We start from the raw sequence: 19,686 nt of genomic DNA, 5'->3' as shown, positions 1-19,686 counted from the left end.
GGCAAATGGCTCTGTGCAGGGCTTGGGCGGGGCGGGCTCAACAGGGCGGGCGGGCGGAGGGAGCGGTTATGGCTGCCCTCAGTCCCGTTCCCCGAGGCTCTGCTTCTCAGAACCCCCGGAACCGCTGCAAACCTCGGAGGGAAAGCTGCCTTCCAACTGATGCCAGACACTCCCGCTTCTCCCGTTTGGGTCCGAGTCCCCAGCGATTCGCCCGTATCTGGAGCTCAGAGTCTGAGACTCCCCCCTGACCGAAAACGACAACCGCGCTCTCAGCCACCAGCCCGCTTTGCGCGCGCACCTCCGCACCTGAGTTTTTTCCACACTGCGCCTCCTCTGAGCCTCGGTGTGCTGTTATTTTTCCTTCTAGTTGAAGAGTCTCTCCTCAGCCAGCCTTCCTGTGGTTCTGGGTGATGTCCGTTCCGTCTTTTAGTTGTATTTTTGAAGTGGTTGTTTGCGGCAGCAGTCTCCGGTGTTTACCTATGCCGCCATCTTGGTCTCTCTTAGTTTTTATTTAAGAAGTATATTTTTATTAATTTCAGAGAGGAAGGGAGAGTGAGAGAGAGATAGAGACATCAATGATGAGAGATCAATCATTAAGCTGCCTCCTCCAGTGTTTACCTATGCCGCCATCTTGGTCTCTCTTAGTTTTTATTTTTTAAGTATATTTTTATTAATTTCAGAGAGGAAGGGAGAGTGAGAGAGAGATAGAGACATCAATGATGAGAGATCAATCATTAATCAGCTGCCTCCTGCATGCCCCCTACTGGGGATCAAGCCTGCAACCCAGGCTTGTGCCCTTGACTGGAATTGAACCCGGGACCCTTCAATCCACAGGCAGACACTTTATCCACTGAGCCAAACCGGCTAGGGCTCTGGTTTTGTTTTTAAATATTGGTTGAAACTCATTAATTTTATAAGCCACTACTTGGCTGTGACCTGAAGTTTAAAAAATGATATCCTCTGCCAACACTTTCAGTGTATATAGGACAAAGAAACTCCAGACCAAATAACTGGAGTAACGATAGAATAGCTATTACTCGGGAATCTACACTTATCCATGAAAACTATCAGTCTTTCAAGTACATTGATACCCTGCTGAATCACAAGTCAAACTTAGAAAACTGCAACCCAATAAAACCTGGAATAAAGTATGAAAATGTAATAGACAATTACCTAAAATAGCTAGCTATGAAAATATTTGCACAAAGCCTTGTATTTTATTCTTTATCCCTTTACTCACTACCTAAGCAGCTCTTAATAGTGTTTATTATCAGGTTTTCTAGCCCACAGCATTTTATAAATAGCAAATCAGAAGAGGAATGGTGCTGGTGGGCTGTTAGAGGTTGGCACAGTGACAGAAAGAAAAGTGACTGGCTGGCAAGGGAGCATAGAGAAAACTTAAAGCACAGAACTGTGGAGCTGAGCGGCATCATTATTTTGATGCACCAACAGATTCTCATGAGTCAAAGCTATCAGTTAACCAGTTACTGAAGAGTATGATCATCATATTGATGACCTTGATTGATCAAGAAAATAATTGTGTCAAGTTTTGTATCATCTGTTTAATGAAATTGAATATATGATTTATTTATTTAGTTATATCATAAATTTTAAAAATAAAGACATCTTTGCTACTTAAAAGGTAAGATGTTGTCCAAAAAACATTTCTGACATTTTTTTACTCAAACAATTCCAAATGAATTTATTTACACATTATTTATAAATATGTAATTTTTAAATATGCTCTTAATAAAGGCATATATCAATGGAATCAATTATTAGGTAATTAAAGAATTGCTGGTCTTATTTGTACATTTAGATATGTTTGCCCCTTGAAACTGTTTACTCACAGGGAGATTAAAAGAAGAGAAAATGCTTTTATTTATTTGTTTATTTATTTATTTAAATCTTCACCCGAGGATATGTGGGTTTTTTAATTGGGTTTTAGAGAGAGAGGAAAGGAGAGAGAGAGAGAGAGAACCATCGGTGTGATAAACATTGATCAGTTGCCTCTGGTAAGTGCCCCGACCAACTGGGGATTCCACCCACAACCTTTTAGTGTACTGGACGATGCTCCAGCCAACTCAGGCAACCTGGCCAGGGCGAGAAAATGCTTTTAGTTCTGAGACTAAGAAAAAATGTATACTAATACGATAGGTCACTTTGTCAACATTAGCAAATATGCACTAATGTGTAAAAGTCAAACCTTTAATTAAATAAAGTACACACCAATAATCAAGTGTTAATTTAATTAAAGTGTATATATTCGGGCTTTATTATATACTAACTTTTAATTGTTTTTGTGTTTATTTCCTATTTGTTTCCATAGCAAGAAAGAATAATTAGCAATTCCCAAGTCAAGAAATAGTTCTGAATCAAGGATATTAAAACCTTGAACATAAGATTTTAAAAAGTAATAATGTGTTCAGTATTGAAGAAATAGACACTCCAATATAGCAGTAGTAGGAGTGTAAATCAATGCAACCTTTCAAAGGGCCGTTTAACAATATATATTAAAATTTTAACAGTATAAGACCTTTGATCCAATAATTGCATTTCTAGAAGTTGTAGTAAGGAAATTAGTAAGGTAGATGTACAGGGATGTGGACTCTAGACATTCTTTAAAACAGTAAATAATTTGAAATAAAAGTCCATTAGGAATGAGTTAACTAAGTAAAGTTATGGTATATCCATACTTTATTTGCTATAAGTTATCTTTCTGGAGATATGATTGCAAGAGATCTTTTGATTTCTCCGTATTGTTTGAATTGGGGTGTGTTATGGTGTTTTTTGTTTTTGTTTTTGCAATGTTTATATCAAAGAAAAAAATAGCAGCCATAAAATATTTACATTTTGACTTAATAAAAAATTAACTACACAGAACCCTTATACTTTGAATATAATTATCAACACAGCAATGAACCCTAGTCCCTGCTATTTAAAAATGTGTTCTTTTAGATATGAATAAATTTACCAATGGTCATCATACTATTTTAAAGTCAAAGCATTTAATTTTAATAAATGCTGGCCCTAATGTTAATTTTTTAAATTATGTTTTTCTTCATTTTTAAAGAGAGAGGAAGGGAGAGGGATAGAGAGATAAAAACATCGATGAGAGAGGAACATCATTGATTGACTGCCTGCTGCATGCACCCCAACTGGGGATTGAGCCTGCAAGCCAGACATGTGCCCTGACCAGGAATCGAACCAGCAACCTCCTGGTTCCTGGATCAACGCTCAACCACTGAGCAACACCGGCCAGGCCCTAATGTTAATTTTTGAGTCATTTCTACTGTTTTGGACTTTAACCGATATTTAATCTTTGTCTTTAACATAATCGTTAATTGTGAAATCTGCGTTAATGCTGTTTCATGATACAACTAGTATCAGGCATTAAAATCACCGAATGTAAATTGTGAGATTTTCTTATTGCCTTTGTATAGAGATGCTTCTTTAGGAAAGGAAAGGAATTGCAAGTATAATGTAAAAGGGGTCAAAATTTTAGTACATAGGGTCGTGTTTATGGGCATTTTCATTTTACTTCTCCCACCTCCATTAAAAAACAAGAACCTGGAAACAAAACAACCAGTGTTGACTTTGCAGGTTGTTTGTATATTTCATTTTGTTTATACCTATGTACTTATTTTAATTGTAAGGTTTAGGTTTTTCCAAAGGATAAACTATTGTCTAATATAAAAATACTAGAGGCCCGGTGCATGAAATTTATGCATGGGGAGGCATATCCCTCAGCCCGGCCTGCACCCTCTCGCAATCTGGGACATCCCTCTCACAATCTGGGACTGCTGGCTCCTAACCACTCACCTGCCTGCCTGGTCACCCCTAACCACTCGCCCGGCTGCCTGGTCACCCCTAATCACTCTGCCTGATTGCCCCTAACCACTCGCCTGCCTGCCTGATCGACCCTAACAGCCTCTGTCTCTGCCCCCGCGGCTTCGTACAGAAGGAAGTCCAAAAGGTCGTTCAGCTGTCTGTTCTAATTAGCATATTATGCTTTTATTACTTATAAAAATACTAGAGGCCTGGTGCACAACATCGTGCACTGGGAAGCAGGGGGTGTTTGTCAGCCTGGCCTGCGCCCTCTTGCAGTCCAGGACCCCTTGGGGGATGTCTGCCTGCCCACAGGGAGCGGGCCTAAGCCAGCAGGTGGACATCCCCTGGGAGGTCCTTAGTGCTGCTGTGGAGGTGGGAGAGGTTCCCGTCACTGCTGCTGCACTCGCCAGCTGTGAGCCCGGCTTCTGGCTGAGTGGTGCTCCCCTATGGGAGCACACTGACCATCAGGGGGCAGCTCCTGCATTGAGCGTCTGCCCCCTGGTGGTCAGTGCGCGTCATAGTGACCGATCATTCCGTCGTTTGGTCGCTTTACATATTAGGGTTTTATTATATAGGATAGTATACTCCTATTTGAGAATATTTTTTAATTCTTTATTTTTTAGACATTTTCTTCTTGTAGATGGTGGTGGTATCTATTTATATTCTTATGAAGGGCGCTTCATTTCTTCTCCAAAATTTCCTGGAATGAGAACAGATATTCTGAATGCACAGACTGTATCTCTGAGTAATGATACCATAGCAATAAAAGACAAAGCCGATGAAAAAAGTGAGTACATTTTTATAATCTCCTATGTCAAATATCCGTGAAATTTGTTAACACTATAAAATTTTCACACATTAACTTTCATTTTCTTATCTATTGATATGTAACTTTCTATGACAGAAATATGAACTTTCTAATTTGTCCTAGTCATGAATTAATGAAAGAACTGAACTATATATAAAGTTGTCATACTTTATTTAACAAATAGATATTGTTACAATAACAAAACTCAGTGGTAAGGAATAAATCTTTACATATTCAGTAGCTGTTGGTAGAGAGATTGAATTCAAGATTGTGAGTCTGAAAAAGGTTTGTTAATTTTTAAGTTTATTGATCTTTTTAAATACTTCCTTTTTCTTTTGGTAACATAGTAAATATTGTGCTTCATTGTACTATCTATTTTGCTTACATTTTTAAAAATCAATATTTTAAATTGGTGAAGTAGAACAAAATCATGAATAATTTTAATTTTTCATATAAAAATCTAGACCACATACTTAAAAATACATATGTCAGGTGTTTTGTAATTGCATAGTTCAGTAAAACATTTGGTAATTGTTTTGTTTTTAAGGACTTCCTTTCTAGGTAAAAAGGGAGAAAAGGAAAGGAAATCATTTCTAGATAGCAGACAGATTTAAGATGGCTGTGTAACTGTTAATTATAATTAGGAAGTCAGATTTTTGTCTTCAATAAACATAAATTTGAAAATCTCAGTCATCACTATGAGTTATTTATACTTTTCTTATTGAACACCACATAGTGTAGGTAGGAGCTTTAATATATATGTATATTTCCAACTGAATATACCAACTGAATATAACTTATATGTGAAACATATTTCATTATTCTTTAGTCCTTTGATAGTTCATAGAATTTTACAGTTAGGAAGAATTATGAATATTTTCAGAAACAGATTTATATGCCAATAAACTTTGTTTTATTTACATAAATTTTGATTATTGAGTAAGATAATCATGTAACTTCATTTTGCTGTAAATAGAAAATCAAAAAGATTAAAATTATTGTAGAACTGATATAAAATGAGAAGGAAAATATTTTCCTTATGTTCCCTTTTAAAGAAACTAGTACTCATTAATGGCTAAATAGAGGTATATGTTAACAATGGAAAACCCAATTGAAGTACCTAAATCTTTACCCTGGAATTTTAAAAATTTCCTTTCAATGGGGCCATCCACAAATAAAATCAGTGGTTCCTTTCTAATTTGGGAGGTCCTTTAAAGGCATGATTCTTGAACCAAGCACAGTACTCTATATCATGGTAGGTGCTCAATGAATACATGATAATGGATTTGAATATACCCCTGTGGGTGACTGGTTAAGTAATAGAGAGGTACTGCTTTTGACTTCTGTCTTGCACAGATACAATAGGATATTAATGTTGGTGATTATTTGAAACAAATAATCTGGGTATGAGGAGCGTGAAAGTTAGAGAGCAGTTACAGTACTTATGTTTAGAAGCAACTCTTTCAGCTCCCAGTTTCTGTTACATGTTATCACCAAAACACAGGTCCAACCTCCCATAGATCAGGGCCACTTAGAGATGTGGAAAAGTAGATGAGTTCATCCTTTACCTCCAGCTCTTTCTAATATGCGCAGTCAGCATAGGATGGAAGGCTTTTTAAAAAATTATTAGTTTGTATAGTTATGAAAATAACTGGGTTTACCAAGCCCAAATCATATTTTAAAAATGGAAGCCAAAATTTTCTAATTATATTTCTATATTTAATTCAAAATTCTGTTATATATTTTTCTTTTTCATCTCTCTCAGCATAATTGGCAGTCTTAGAACAGAACTTACTGTTATGACATGATTCCTCTTTGAATATAACCAGTGACCTCAAACTTAATATCTTAAGGTTTACTAAAAACTAAAATAAATATAGTAAAAGTGTGCTCCTCTAGGATTTAATATCACATTATACATATTTTAGCATTTTTATTATCTTTATAAATTACCCAGTTTTTTTTCTGACTGTACCATTTCTGTCTTTTCATTTCTGTAATCCTATGTGCATGTTCAGTTACATAAAATGACTCCAGTTGGGTTGAATCTTGGGCTGAAATAATTCTGGAATTACTTAAAGAGAATCACAGAAACATTCCAACAATCTTCCCACCCTCTCTTTAAAAAGAGAGAAAAAAATACCCATCAATATCACTGTCATGTTTGAAACCTTTGGTGAAACAGAGAAGGGGACAGAGACAGCATCTGCTCCACGCAGAGAATCCCTGTTAGCAAACAAGGACACTCCTATCCCTCAGGAGATGGCAAGGGTTCAAGTTCTCTGCCAGGGACCCAGGACAAACACCCAACAAATTATACCATAGTGGTATGCTGGCCACAGGGAACTGAACAGTACGTAACACATTGCCTAGTAGTATAGTAGGCACTTGACACAATTTTCCTTTGTGAAATAATGATTGTCTGTGATGTTATACTGGGTCTAAATCAGTTATCAAAATTAGAGATTACATTCAGACTTGGACTTGCCATTGTTGATCCTATGCAGCATTGAAGCCATGCCATTAATAACCACTCTAATTAGGGAATGTATGTTTTAGGAAGTATCCAGTTCCACTGTTTTCATAAGAAATATGACCCCTTTAATAAGTAGACATTTGATGCTGCTGCTCTTCTGTGCTGATAGATACTCAGTGGGCCGCCGAGTTAAATAATTTCTCATGAGGACTATATAATTCCATTGAAGTTTACCAATAAAAATTTTTAATGTAATACATTAACTAATGTTCTACTTTTTTTTTCAAGTTATCTTCCTCTTTGAGGCATCAACTGGAAAACCATTAGGTGATGGAAAGATTCTCTCTCATACGGTAATGGACATTAGCTATTTCTAATGTAAATAGCCACCGTTTATTTCCTTTAGTATTTATTTTCAATTTGAATAACATATATTTGTATGATTCAGAAATTAAAAAATCGTAAAAAAGTATACAGTGAAAATGTCTGCCTCCACCTGTTCCTCATCAATAGGTTTTCTACCAAATAAGTAACCACTTTATTAATCTCTTACATATCCTTCCAGAGATTTTTAATGCAAACACAAACAGAACTGATAAGTCCTTTTTCCACTCTTTTACAAAACCGTAAAATACAACTCTGCACCTTTTCTCACACACTATTTCTGGAGAACTTTCCACTTCATCATATGAAGTACTTTCCCAAATCTTCCCCCATCTCACCATACATATAACATTTTATGGATGTATCAGAATTTCTTTAACCTGTATCCAAGTGATGGACATTTGTTTCCAGTCTTTTGCTGTTACAATATTGCCAAGATGACTTACCTTGCAAATACCTTCTTGCACAAGTTTTAGTGTATTTTGGGAGAAATTCTTGAATTGCTGGCTTTTAAAGATGTTATGATAGTATACGTAGATACAATTATTTGGTGCGATCAAGATTCTTGCTGAATTCACAGATCTCAGCAAGTCTTCAGACATAGTACACAGTAAACAAATACCCCTTGAATTAAATTGAAATCAATCCATACAGAACCATTTTCAAATGATGAGAAAATGCATTTCACTAGCTAGTATAATAATGTAATAGATTAATGCAATATGTGAGAAATACTTTGCTATTGTACACAGATCACTAATTGTGCAGTCAGAAGTCTGGATTGTAAATTCTAGATATGCTTCTTACCAGCTTTTTCTGAGCAAACTCACTTAATGGCCATGGATCTCTGTCTTCTCATCTGCAATATAAGTATAATATCTACATCAGAAGATTATTTTCTGTTTCACAAGAAATGAATGTGAAAGAATCTATAAAATATAAGGCTTTAAAAACATAAGATATTTCCATAAATCAGTCCTTACAAATCTTTAAAATATAGGCAATCTACTTAGAGTAAATTGTGGTGTGAGGAGCTTAATCAAATCTCTCATGTGATGCCCAGACTTGCCTTATCCTTTCACCCTGACTACTCAGATGGAAGTGTTTTTTAGCTTACTGTTTCAAAATATACATTATTGTGCTCGCTTCGGCAGCACATATACTAAAATTGGAACGATACAGAGAAGATTAGCATGGCCCCTGCGCAAGGATGACACGCAAATTCGTGAAGCGTTCCATATTTAAAAAAAAAAAATGTCAAAATATACATTATTTTAGTGTTTTAAGGGGCATCTTTCCCTGGCCAAAAACCCCCACAAAATACATGTTAGTTAGTATAGCTTTTGAATTATTAGCGTATTAGCAGTTTAAAATTATTTAACAGGGACAGTTTATCACTATAAGTGAGGGAGTGATATTTAATAGATCTTTAAGTAAACAAATGTTCTTTAATAATTAAAATGATCTGATGGTTAAGCACTAAAACTAATCCAGTATTTTTTTTTAATTTTAGAATGAAATTTTGGAAATTGCTCTGGATCAAAAAGGACTTACGAATGACAGAAAAATTGCTTTTATTGATAAAAATAGAGATCTCTATATCACCTCAGTGAAACGATTTGGGAAGGAAGAACAAATTATCAAACTTGGTAAAATTATTGTAATAATTTAGAATTGTAATTACTTTCCAATTTTCTTAGATCTACTCTTTCAGATATTATACTAAATAGCTTATTTGCTTGAATGAATCTATGAATGCTTTGATCTCATAACATTTATTAGCTATTAGTTCCATTTTAATAGCAGGTCTTTAGCTGCCACAGCTAAGTTGGCATTGAAGAAAGACTTGCAAATTAAAAATATAATGGTTCTGGATAGGATATTCAAATATTTCCATCAATTCTTATGTGAATTTTTGTACATGTTTTCACCATTATGTGATCAGAAAATAGTCAGACCTACCAGAAATTAGATAAAGTCTTGTATGTCAAAATATATTTTAAAGATATATTTTTAATACTTATTATATAGTGGAACTAACAGTACATTAACATTCTTTTTACAATAAGGAACAATGGTGCATACTTTGGCGTGGAGTGATACATGCAATATCCTTTGTGGACTTCAAGATACTCGATTTACAGTGTGGTATTACCCCAATACAGTTTATGTGGACAAAGACATTTTGCCCAAAACATTATATGAAAGGGATGCCAGGTAACATTTTACTGCACAGAATTATTTATTATGTAAATAAAACTAATAAGAGTGTCATGTCTTTGCCTCTAATTTTAATCCTGCAAATATCTTTCACTTTACTCAGTCAACTGAATACTTTGTTAAGCTAAAGCTAGCTTAGTGAGAATTAATTGATGGAACCAAGTTGAAAATGTTTTATAAAACTACTTATTTACTTGTTTCTTATGTGAATATAATTTCCATTGTATGAGTATAATTTTAAAGCTTAATGTTGTTTAATGGTAACTCAAGTAGTTTTTTTCAATGTGGTTTAGTGATTTTAATATAGCCACTCTGAAGATTTTTCAGTGGTACACAACCTTGTGACAACCTTTACTCTCTCCCAGATTGTCATTGACTTTAAACCTTTCAGGAATGTATGTGTTCTAAAAGTGAATTCAATCTACAATTTAATTTTTAAATTAATATTTTAATATTAAAGAAAAATATGTAAAATTACTGAAAAGTTTTTTAAATTTTATATGCGTCAGAAAATCAAATACATGTATAATTCTAAATTCTCTAAGAAATAGCAAGGGGAGTCCTAGTTGGTTTGGTTCAGTGGATAGAGTGTCAGCCCGTGGACTAAAGGGTCCCAGTTTGATTCTGGTCAAGGGCATGTACCTCAGTTGCAGGCTCGATCTCCGGCCCTGGTCAGGGCTCCTGTGGGAGGCAACCAATCAATGTATCTCTCTCACATTGATGTTTCTCTCTCCCTGTCTCTCCCTCTCCCTTCCAATCTCACTAAAAATCAATGGAAATATATCCTCTAGTGAGGATTAACAAAAAAGAGAAAAAGAAAAAAGAAATAGTGAGGGCATCTCTCACTCTTAACAAAATAGGAATACAAAGGCTTTTCAACTCTAAACCTTAACTTGAAAACCTATTTGGAGTTCACTTTTAATTTTTAAATTTATAACCTTAACAAAACTGGACAGGCATCATTTTAAAAGTTCTTAAATGAATAAAGAGAAGTTATCATTAAAGAAAAAAAAAGAGAAGTTAGTCTCTTAAAGTTGACCTCTTCTTATGGTGAAGAAATATTCTTGAAATCAGCTTAATTTTTAATGGTTTACACTTTAATACTTTAAAAGTTCAAGTAAAGTCATTTAATCATTTGTCTGATTTACCTTAGGACTGAGGGGAAAAGTCATTTGAAATGCTTTTAGGAATAGTTCTCACATATATAATAGATTTGCCACGTTAAATAGCATATTTTGCTCCAAGTATAAATAAAAAGTTAGATTCAAATGTTTATTTGAATATATACATTCTCCATGGAATTAACTTTTTTGGATGTGCATTTTGGAAGTTGGATACTTTATATATATGTCCGGGATTAACTCTCCAAATTTAATATATATGAAAAATTTGCTCAGAATATAAATTGCACTTTGCTTTTTTTTTCTACAGTGAATTTAGTAAAAATCCCCATATTGTGAGTTTTGTGGGAAATCAGGTAACTATAAGAAGAGCCGATGGCTCACTGGTTCACATGAGCATACCACCATATCCTGCTATTCTCCATGAATATGTCAACAGTTCCAAATGGGAAGATGCTATAAGACTCTGTCGCTTTGTCAAGGTACTTACATTTCAGATCCATAGTTGTGTGTATATTGTGCATTAGTTTACACAATATCTTTGTCCATGATGAGAAATGAGAACAGTTAAAGGCTGTGAAAATACGCAATCAGGATCATGTCTCTTTTTATAAGTGAAGATATGAGTGATCCAGAGGTTGGGTGCTTTGTGATTTATTCTCTGAGGAAGCCGTCATTTAAATGGGTAGCATCTTAACATTGATACATATAAAAGGTCTTCTGTGGAACTTTTCTAAAGTCAGGTTCCCAACTTCTACCCCCACAGAGTTTCTAATTTCTAATTTGTTGAATATGGGTTAACATTTCCTTAGAATCCACTTTTATGGAGTGACTTTTTGATGTTTTTCTTAAAAGGGGTTGTTGGTGGCAATCTGCTATAATAGCATTATCCAAGAACCTCCCCGTTCCTCAGGTTCCCTGTATGTTGTATTCTTTAACATCTTATCAAAAAGACTGGAGGGTTGTTAAGTTATCTTAAAAGTATATTGTGAGTTCAAATGGAATCTTTGATACTCAGAAAATTTAAAACATTTATTTAAAAGTAGTTCTCTATGTGTTATTAATGCATTTTAACAAAATAGCCACAGTGAAATTTCTACATCATTAAGTTATTGAATTATTTGTTCTTTCAGTGCCAGGCTCAGTATTTTTTTTATTTTCAATTAAAATATAATTTTGTTATATTTTAAATCACTGTTTATTTTAAAAATTCAGCCATGTAATTGAGATAATTATTCTCATATTTCATTTTAGGAACAAACCATGTGGGCTTGCCTAGCTGCTATGGCAGTTGCTAATCAAGATATGACAACTGCAGAAATAGCCTACGCAGCGATTGGTGAGGTAAATAATGTTCACTTATGTCAGCGGTTCTCAACCTGTGGGTCGCCAACCTGTGGGTCGCGACCCCTTTGGGGGTCGAACGACCCTTTCACAGGGGTCGCCTAAGACCATTGGAAAACACATGTTATTACATATTGTTTTTGTGCAAAATTACAGTTACGAAGTAGCAACGAAAATAATTTTATGGTTGGGGTCACCACAACATGAGGAACTGTATTAAAAGGTAGCGGCATTAGGAAGGTTGAGAACCACTGTAATTATATATATGTTTTTCGATGGTCTTAGGCGACCCCTGTGAAAGGGTCGTTCGACCCCCAAAGGGGTTGCGACCCACAGGTTGGCGACCCACAGGTTGAGAACCGCTGACTTATGTGCATATGTGTGTGTGTTTTGCCATAATTTGTTATATTTCTGTTACTATCCAATTCAAATATATTTTCTTTTATTAGATTGATAAAGTTCAATACATCAATTCTATAAAAGATCTTCCATCTAAAGAATCAAAAATGGCCCACATATTAATGTTTAGTGGGAATATACAGGAAGCTGAAATACTACTTCTTCAGGCTGGCCTTGTTTACCAAGCAATCCAGATAAATATTAACCTCTACAACTGGGAAAGGTAATAAAAATAGTTTTTATCAATTCCAAAACCAGATTGATCTTACTCTTTTAACTACCACTTTAGTAAATTACATTTTTCACTGTATTTCATAGTTTCCTAACAGCACAAAAGAATTTATTCATGTTTATATTTGTGAGTAGTTTGTAATTAAAGATTTATGCCTTCTCTGAATTTGTGATTGATTAAAAGTTAGGGTGTAAAGAAGAAAAGAGAGTCCAGGATGTATCCCAAATTTCTGATTTCAGTAATTGAATAATACTACTGAAAATGCTGATATTGCAGAGTTGGAAGGGAAAATAGTTCAGTTTTAAGCTTATTGAATTTGAAATATTTGGGGAGAAATATGTGATAATAGTTTATTAAATGGACCAGGGCCTCATGGGAAAGATTTGAACCAGAAATGTAGATTTTGGAGTCATCAGGAAATGGATGGTAGTTGAAGCCAAAAGAATGGATGGAATTAGCTGGGGGATGTGTGGAGTGAGAAGGCATCGACAACACTTAGGGGATGAGTGAAAGAAGAGAAAGCCACTGGAAGATTGGGATACAGCAGTCAGGCAGTCAGAGAGAAGAGCCAAGAGAAATTTGTGATGCTACGGAGGAAAGAAGAAAGGATTTATAGTAAGGAGTGGTTGGTAGTAACGTTAGCCTTGAGGCAGATAGCTTTCTAAGACAGAGTGGCATGCTTTTCCTTCCCTATGTGTTAGGTTCCCACACTCATTCTCTCAAATACGTGTCTCTCAGTGAACAGGGTTGTAGTGCTTGTATACATACACCCGAAGTTACTATGTTATAAAATTGGCATGCCTACTTTTCCAGGTTAGAAATGTCTTTCATCGTCTTTGTTTCTCTCTGGGCTCAAATATAACCCATAAATCTTTTCAATTACAGGCCTCTTAGAGTAGAATTTTTTATAGATATCCTATCTCTACTTTCCTTTAAATAAAAGTAACAAGAATGGCAGATAGTTCTTTTTGTCATTGACATACTATAGTCTTTTTATTTAATTTACACACTAATGATCTATATACTGTTCATACAATTCAGCCATTCTGTTTAGGATAGGTCATTTATTTATTTATTTATTTATTTTTAATAATGTGCCTTTTCTTTCTTTCTTTTTTAAAATATATATTTTATTGATTTTTTTTTTACAGAGAGGAAGGGAGAGGAATAGAGAGTTAGAAACATCCATGAGAGAGAAACATCAATTAGCTGCCTCCTGCATACTCCCTACTGAGGATGTGCCCGCAACCAAGGTACATGTCCTTGACCAGAATCGAACCTGGGACCCTTCAGTCCGCAGGCCAACGCTCTATCCACTGAGCCAAACCAGTTAGGGCTAGGTCCTTTATTTAGACAAATTGGCTGTCATTGTTTAATTGTACAAAAGATCATGAAAAATGTTTTTGGTTCTATAAACATGAATAAGTCATTGTCCTGAATGTATTCTTAATTCATAAATTTTAAAGTAATTAGTTTGGAAAGAAACAGGATGAATAATATTTTTAAAACTCTATATTAAATAACTAATAAAAATTATGTATACCATTATCAAGCTATGAATTGCATAAGAAATAGGAAAGAATAATGTTTAAAGAGTCAGTGTCCTAGCAGGAAGATGAGGATATTGCCTCTGATGGCTTCTATTGATAACTTATAATATAGATAAATAATATATATTATTTGTTACATATAACATATATGATGTCCTCTGAACATTTCTTGTACCTCCTTGACCTAAGTGAAACTTACCTCTTCCCAAAGGACATTGCTTCTCTACCTATCCTCTCAAATGGAGTCAGTTATTTCTGACTCCACAGTTCTTAGGATCTGAATGTGAATGGAGTTGGTGTCCTTTTTGCCTCCCTCATTTTTTTCCCTAGCTTATAAAATCTCTGATCTTTTGAGAGTTATGTCATGTGACCCGGCTTTTTTTCTGTGTAACTTCAGATCTTCCCGATTATTTCTATATCCTGCTCCCTGTACCGCCCTTCTCCCCTACCTCCAATTTTCAGACCCTACCTTAAGATATTAGATCTCAGGGAGAGGGAAAACAAGAGGGCCAGAGGATTTCCTGGGGAGAGAATGAACACTGGGTGCTCTGTATTCCTCCCGCCTACCTGCCACCCCCCTTTCCTGTGTTCCTTGCTTGTTGTCTTAACTATAAACCAGTGGGTTGGTCAAGTGCTGGTAGACCCTTGTGTCTACCTGGTAAAGATCCAGGAGCATCGTTCCAGGATTCTGGTTACTGTTACACACTTGACTCCACAAGTGCACCTCTCACCTAGCCCTCTGACCTGCCATATTGGTTTCCAGCAGCTGGCTATCCAACTGCCTTTTCAACATTTCCATTGGATGTCTCATGTTTGAGTTCAAATTTGTGTTTATTCCCTCCTAAACTTGGTCCCCTTCCAGTAACCTCTATTATCTTGTCAGTCCATGCAAAGCTGGAAATCTAGGACTTAACATTTGACATTTTCCTTATACTCCACCCCCACCTCCCAATTACCAATTATTTTTCCTCCCAAATACCTCTGACTCTTACCCGCTTTACTAGCATCCCTAAGATGATCCAAGTTTTTCTCAGTATCACGTCATCACTGATCTCTGCATCTGCTCTTCCTCTCCTCCCCTCCTTCATTATGTAGTCATAATGGTCTTGTCACAGTGTGAATCTGATCATGTCACTCTTGACCTCTGACGCTTTGAAATGAAACCCGCAGTTTCCCATCTCTTTTAGCATAATTATCAAAGGCTGAGTAAAAAGGACTTCAAGTAGTCAAGAAGTTACTATAGCTGCTAAGAAACTTTTATGTATTGTCTTCATTTCCAAATTCTACAGATATTTTTGACACCACTTGGAATATTTGTTGCTATTGCATATTCATTCATTCAGCAGATATTTATTGAGTGCCTGCCATATTAGGCATATTTAGACATTATATGGAGATCTGCTTTAAAAAAAACAACACGAAAAACAGTCCCCTGGTGAAGTATCTGATTATTTAAGAATACCTGTTTGGAAAGGTTGTTGAATAGGAAAAGGGCAAATGCGGTGGCCTAAGGATGGGGGCTATGGAATCAGACCTGGGTTTGACTTCTGGTTCTGCATTTATAGCTCTGTGCTCTTGGACAGGTTACTGAGGCTCTGTAAATCCAGTCATCTTATGTTGAAAATGACGATAATAAACCTCATATTTATTGTCAGGATTTTAAAATTGTAAAAATTTCTTTGCATACTGCCTAACAGTAAGCCTACAATAAATGATAGCTATTGTTCATTTTAAAAATATTTATTGAGTGCTATCATGTGCTAGGTTTTAAGCTCTGTGAATACAGCAGTGAACAAAATCAACCAAGTTCTGTGATGATAATTTTTTATTCTAAAAGGTATGGCTAAGATAAAAAGGTTGGAGTAGGAGTAAGAGGGTTATATATTTAGATCCAATATAAGAATCAGTTTATAACAGCATAGTCCAAAGAATGGATTGGATGATAAATATAGTAGATTGCTTTTAAAATCCCTGAACTTCTATATTTGTTTAAAACCTTTTGAAAGGAACAGATTTTGATGTGTTATTCCATTTGAGAAGCACAGTCTCGCTGGCTTGTGCTTCTGTCATTCCTACTTGAATTTGAAAATTGCCTGCAACCTAACAAAATACAATCCTTAAAGACTTGTAGGTAAGCACGTTCACTTTGGATATTTGGTGGTAGTCTGTTCTGAAAAACAGGTGAGGCGTAGAAACTAAAACTCCAGATACACATATTGATTCTCTATGTAAGTATTAATAAAAATAATTTCTCTACTTCTACCAGTTAGTTATATGAAGTGATTTTGCCTTATTCAAGTTATACAAAAAATCATATTTAGAGTTATCTTTTTATATAACTTCCTTCTATTTAAAATCAGAGAAGATACATGGATTTATTCCAGCCCCATAATCTAATGTCACATTTGTTTGGTTGCCAAATAACCATTTGCTAGAGACATACTGTTCCCATTACCCTTATATAGTTTGGAGTGAATTACCTCCTAAATGTGGTAAGGAAACATTTTATACCCAGAGTGTACTTTTAGAGAACATTTAAAATAGCACATTTGAGTGTTTATCTTTAGCCATAGCTTTTTAATCAGATAAATTAATACATATTTTATAATAATAATGGCTATAATGATAGATAATGTTTAGTATCTATCTAGTATCTAAATGCAGGATTAGGCATCATATTCTATCCTTTCTACGTAATTAAATGTATTGATGTTCCATAACAAAGTATCTCTTTGGAATTTTTGTAAAGCCCCACCCAGAATGGATGCTTACATATACTCCCCACTTAGAACACTTCTAGCTGTGTGAGGTCAAGAGCTCCTTCCCTCATCATGCACAATCAGAAAGAATGGGAAACGGAACTTCTAAAGTCCCAAAGGGTGGTTCACCAGAGTTTCCACTCACACTCACATCACTGGAATCAGAGCCTTAGGGATATACAGTAGAAGGGGATGAAATGGGAGAGGGTTAGAAAGATTAAGGCAGATAATCTTTACTTCTCATCTTTTGATCCTCTATGAATAGTTTTTTGCCTTCTCTTATCTTCCACTTTGTTTCTGTATGTTCCAATACCTCTACATTCTTTTCTATGTATCCTTTTTTTCCCCCTGAAAGACTTCAAGTCACAGAGGAATAAAGGAACTTTGTGAGGAGTTTGTGATGGGCAGCAAATACCCTTGAATTTAGCAATATGGTTTATGCCAAATATATTTTTAAAAGAACTTGTGGTGGTAAATTTTGGCATTATCATTTGTATTAATGTGACTTACATTCATAATCTTTTCATATTGTATTTAACTTCTCAATTGTCTATCAATTGTCAGCTAATACACACAGCATATCTAAAATCTTAAAGAGATTATTTAGTTTAGATCAAACCAAAGCATGTAAGAGTTAAATAGATTTTCCTACTAAAGAGTCACATGTTACGAAAAAAATCGAGTCAGTAGTCAATATTGTCTAAAACAGTGGTCGGCAAACTCATTAGTCAACAGAGCTAAATATCAACAGTACAACGATTAAAATTTCTTTTGAGAGACAAATTTTTTAAACTTAAACTATATAGGTAGGTACATTGTTATTAACTTAATTAGGGTACTCCTAAACTGGCCTTTGCTAAAAACATCCTCAATCTGATTGAGGTACGTTCGCTGAGGTCGACCCCTTCCAACTCTCCCATCCACACTCATCTTGTATACTTGTTTCAGATAGACCAGTGTGGATGAGAGAGTTGGAAGGGGTCGACCTCAGCGAACGTACCTCAAAACAATGTACCTCCCCCGCGCTGCGTATCCCGTGGCCCACCTGCGCTGCGCCTCCTGTCGCCCGACCGACCGATACCCCCCACTTCTTCTAACGCCACTTCTTCAAAATAGACTCGCCCAGTCCGAAAACCAACTTCTGTGCATGGGCCACGAAGTTTCAGTCGCACTGTACGTGCACGCCCGCACTTGGTATTTTGTGGAAGAGCCACACTCAAGGGGCCAAAGAGCCGCATGTGGCTCGCGAGCCGCGGTTTGCCGACCACTGGTCTAAAACAACAGATTTATAATAGTTGGCTCTAATAAATCATGACTGGCCTATTCAGAAATTGTAAGTCATGTTAGAAAGCAAGAAAACTTGAGGAACAATGTACTATGACTCTTATGATGGCTGTTTCCCATACTTTAAAACAAGATGACAGGGAACAGTGTTAGGAGAGCTATATATATTCTGCTGGATTGTTCCTCACTCAGCTAATGTGAGTTATGCACAGGATCACGGGTTGAGATGCTGTTCAAAACCTGCATACAAAACCCAGCCTGGAACTGCAGATTAATCTTTTCATTTTCCACCATAGTATCAACATATAGATTTTATGTCTGTGGTGTTGTAATACTGATTTCAGCAATTCATTTACTTCTTGTCTCCTATTTAAATATTACCTTTAAAGTAACATAGTTATGTAGATACTAATTAGAATTTAGTATAGGCCAGTCATGATTTGTCAGAGCCAACTATTATAAATCTGTTGTTTTAGACAATACTGACTACTGACTAGATTTTTTTTAGAATTTATATAAAATTTAAATGGCTGTTAACTTTTTCTAAGAATCAAATGGCAAAGGTGTTTTGTCAAACTTATCCTCAAATTTTATATTCATAATATTTTAAATTTGCTATATTAACAAATTTAGTTGAATATTAAACAGAAAAAAATCATTATAGATTTACAAAAATAGTCAAGATAGCTGAACCAGTTCCATTGGGGGGAAAGTTCATTTATTTGCAGTTTACTATGATTTCAGTGAATTTTCAATGAACACTTACAATACATATACTCTGTAGTACTCACCAAAAATAAATGAAAGCCAAATATTCCTTCAGTAAATGTATAGGTTTTTGAAGGAAACAGACTTATAATAATTATAATAATTACTAGAGGCCCAGTGCACGAAATTCATGCACGGGGGGGGGGGGTCCCCCTCAGCCGGACCTGCACCCTCTCCAATTTGGGAGCCCTCGGGGGATGTCCAATTGCCAGCTTAGGCCCGATCCCTGCGCCAGCCTGGTCACCCCTAACTGCCCTCCCCTGCCGGCCTGGTCACCCCTATTAACTTTTTTTTTTTAATCTTATCCCCTTCACACACAATTGTATTTGATTTCCTTATTGGCTTCTCCCTGTCACACAATTTTTTTCTCTCCTTTATGTAACACTTTTTCCTACTGACTCATCATTTATAAACTTTTCTTTCCTCCTTTTTTTTTAAAATTTTTTAAAAATATATATATTTTATTGATTTTTTACAGAGAGGAAGGGAGAGAGATAGAGAGCCAGAAAC

General features: G+C 35.5%; 1 protein-coding gene across 1 annotated transcript in view; it reads left to right on the top strand.

Moving 5' to 3' along the window:
• IFT80 (intraflagellar transport 80) overlaps nucleotides 1-19,686 on the top strand; it is a 106,230-nt gene that overhangs the window by 78,214 nt on the left and 8,330 nt on the right. Inside the window, exons 12-18 of the mRNA XM_005864124.2 lie at nucleotides 4,455-4,618; nucleotides 7,404-7,468; nucleotides 9,013-9,148; nucleotides 9,569-9,716; nucleotides 11,151-11,322; nucleotides 12,095-12,184; nucleotides 12,634-12,806. Of these exons, the coding sequence (XP_005864186.1) occupies nucleotides 4,455-4,618; nucleotides 7,404-7,468; nucleotides 9,013-9,148; nucleotides 9,569-9,716; nucleotides 11,151-11,322; nucleotides 12,095-12,184; nucleotides 12,634-12,806 (948 nt within the window). The remainder of the gene's footprint in view (nucleotides 1-4,454; nucleotides 4,619-7,403; nucleotides 7,469-9,012; nucleotides 9,149-9,568; nucleotides 9,717-11,150; nucleotides 11,323-12,094; nucleotides 12,185-12,633; nucleotides 12,807-19,686) is intronic.

Source organism: Myotis brandtii, unplaced genomic scaffold (assembly GCF_000412655.1).
Source record: "Myotis brandtii unplaced genomic scaffold, ASM41265v1 scaffold186, whole genome shotgun sequence".
Taxonomy (NCBI): domain Eukaryota; kingdom Metazoa; phylum Chordata; class Mammalia; order Chiroptera; family Vespertilionidae; genus Myotis; species Myotis brandtii.
Note: the sequence above shows the minus strand (reverse complement) of the source record. Positions and strands in the feature narration are given on the sequence as shown.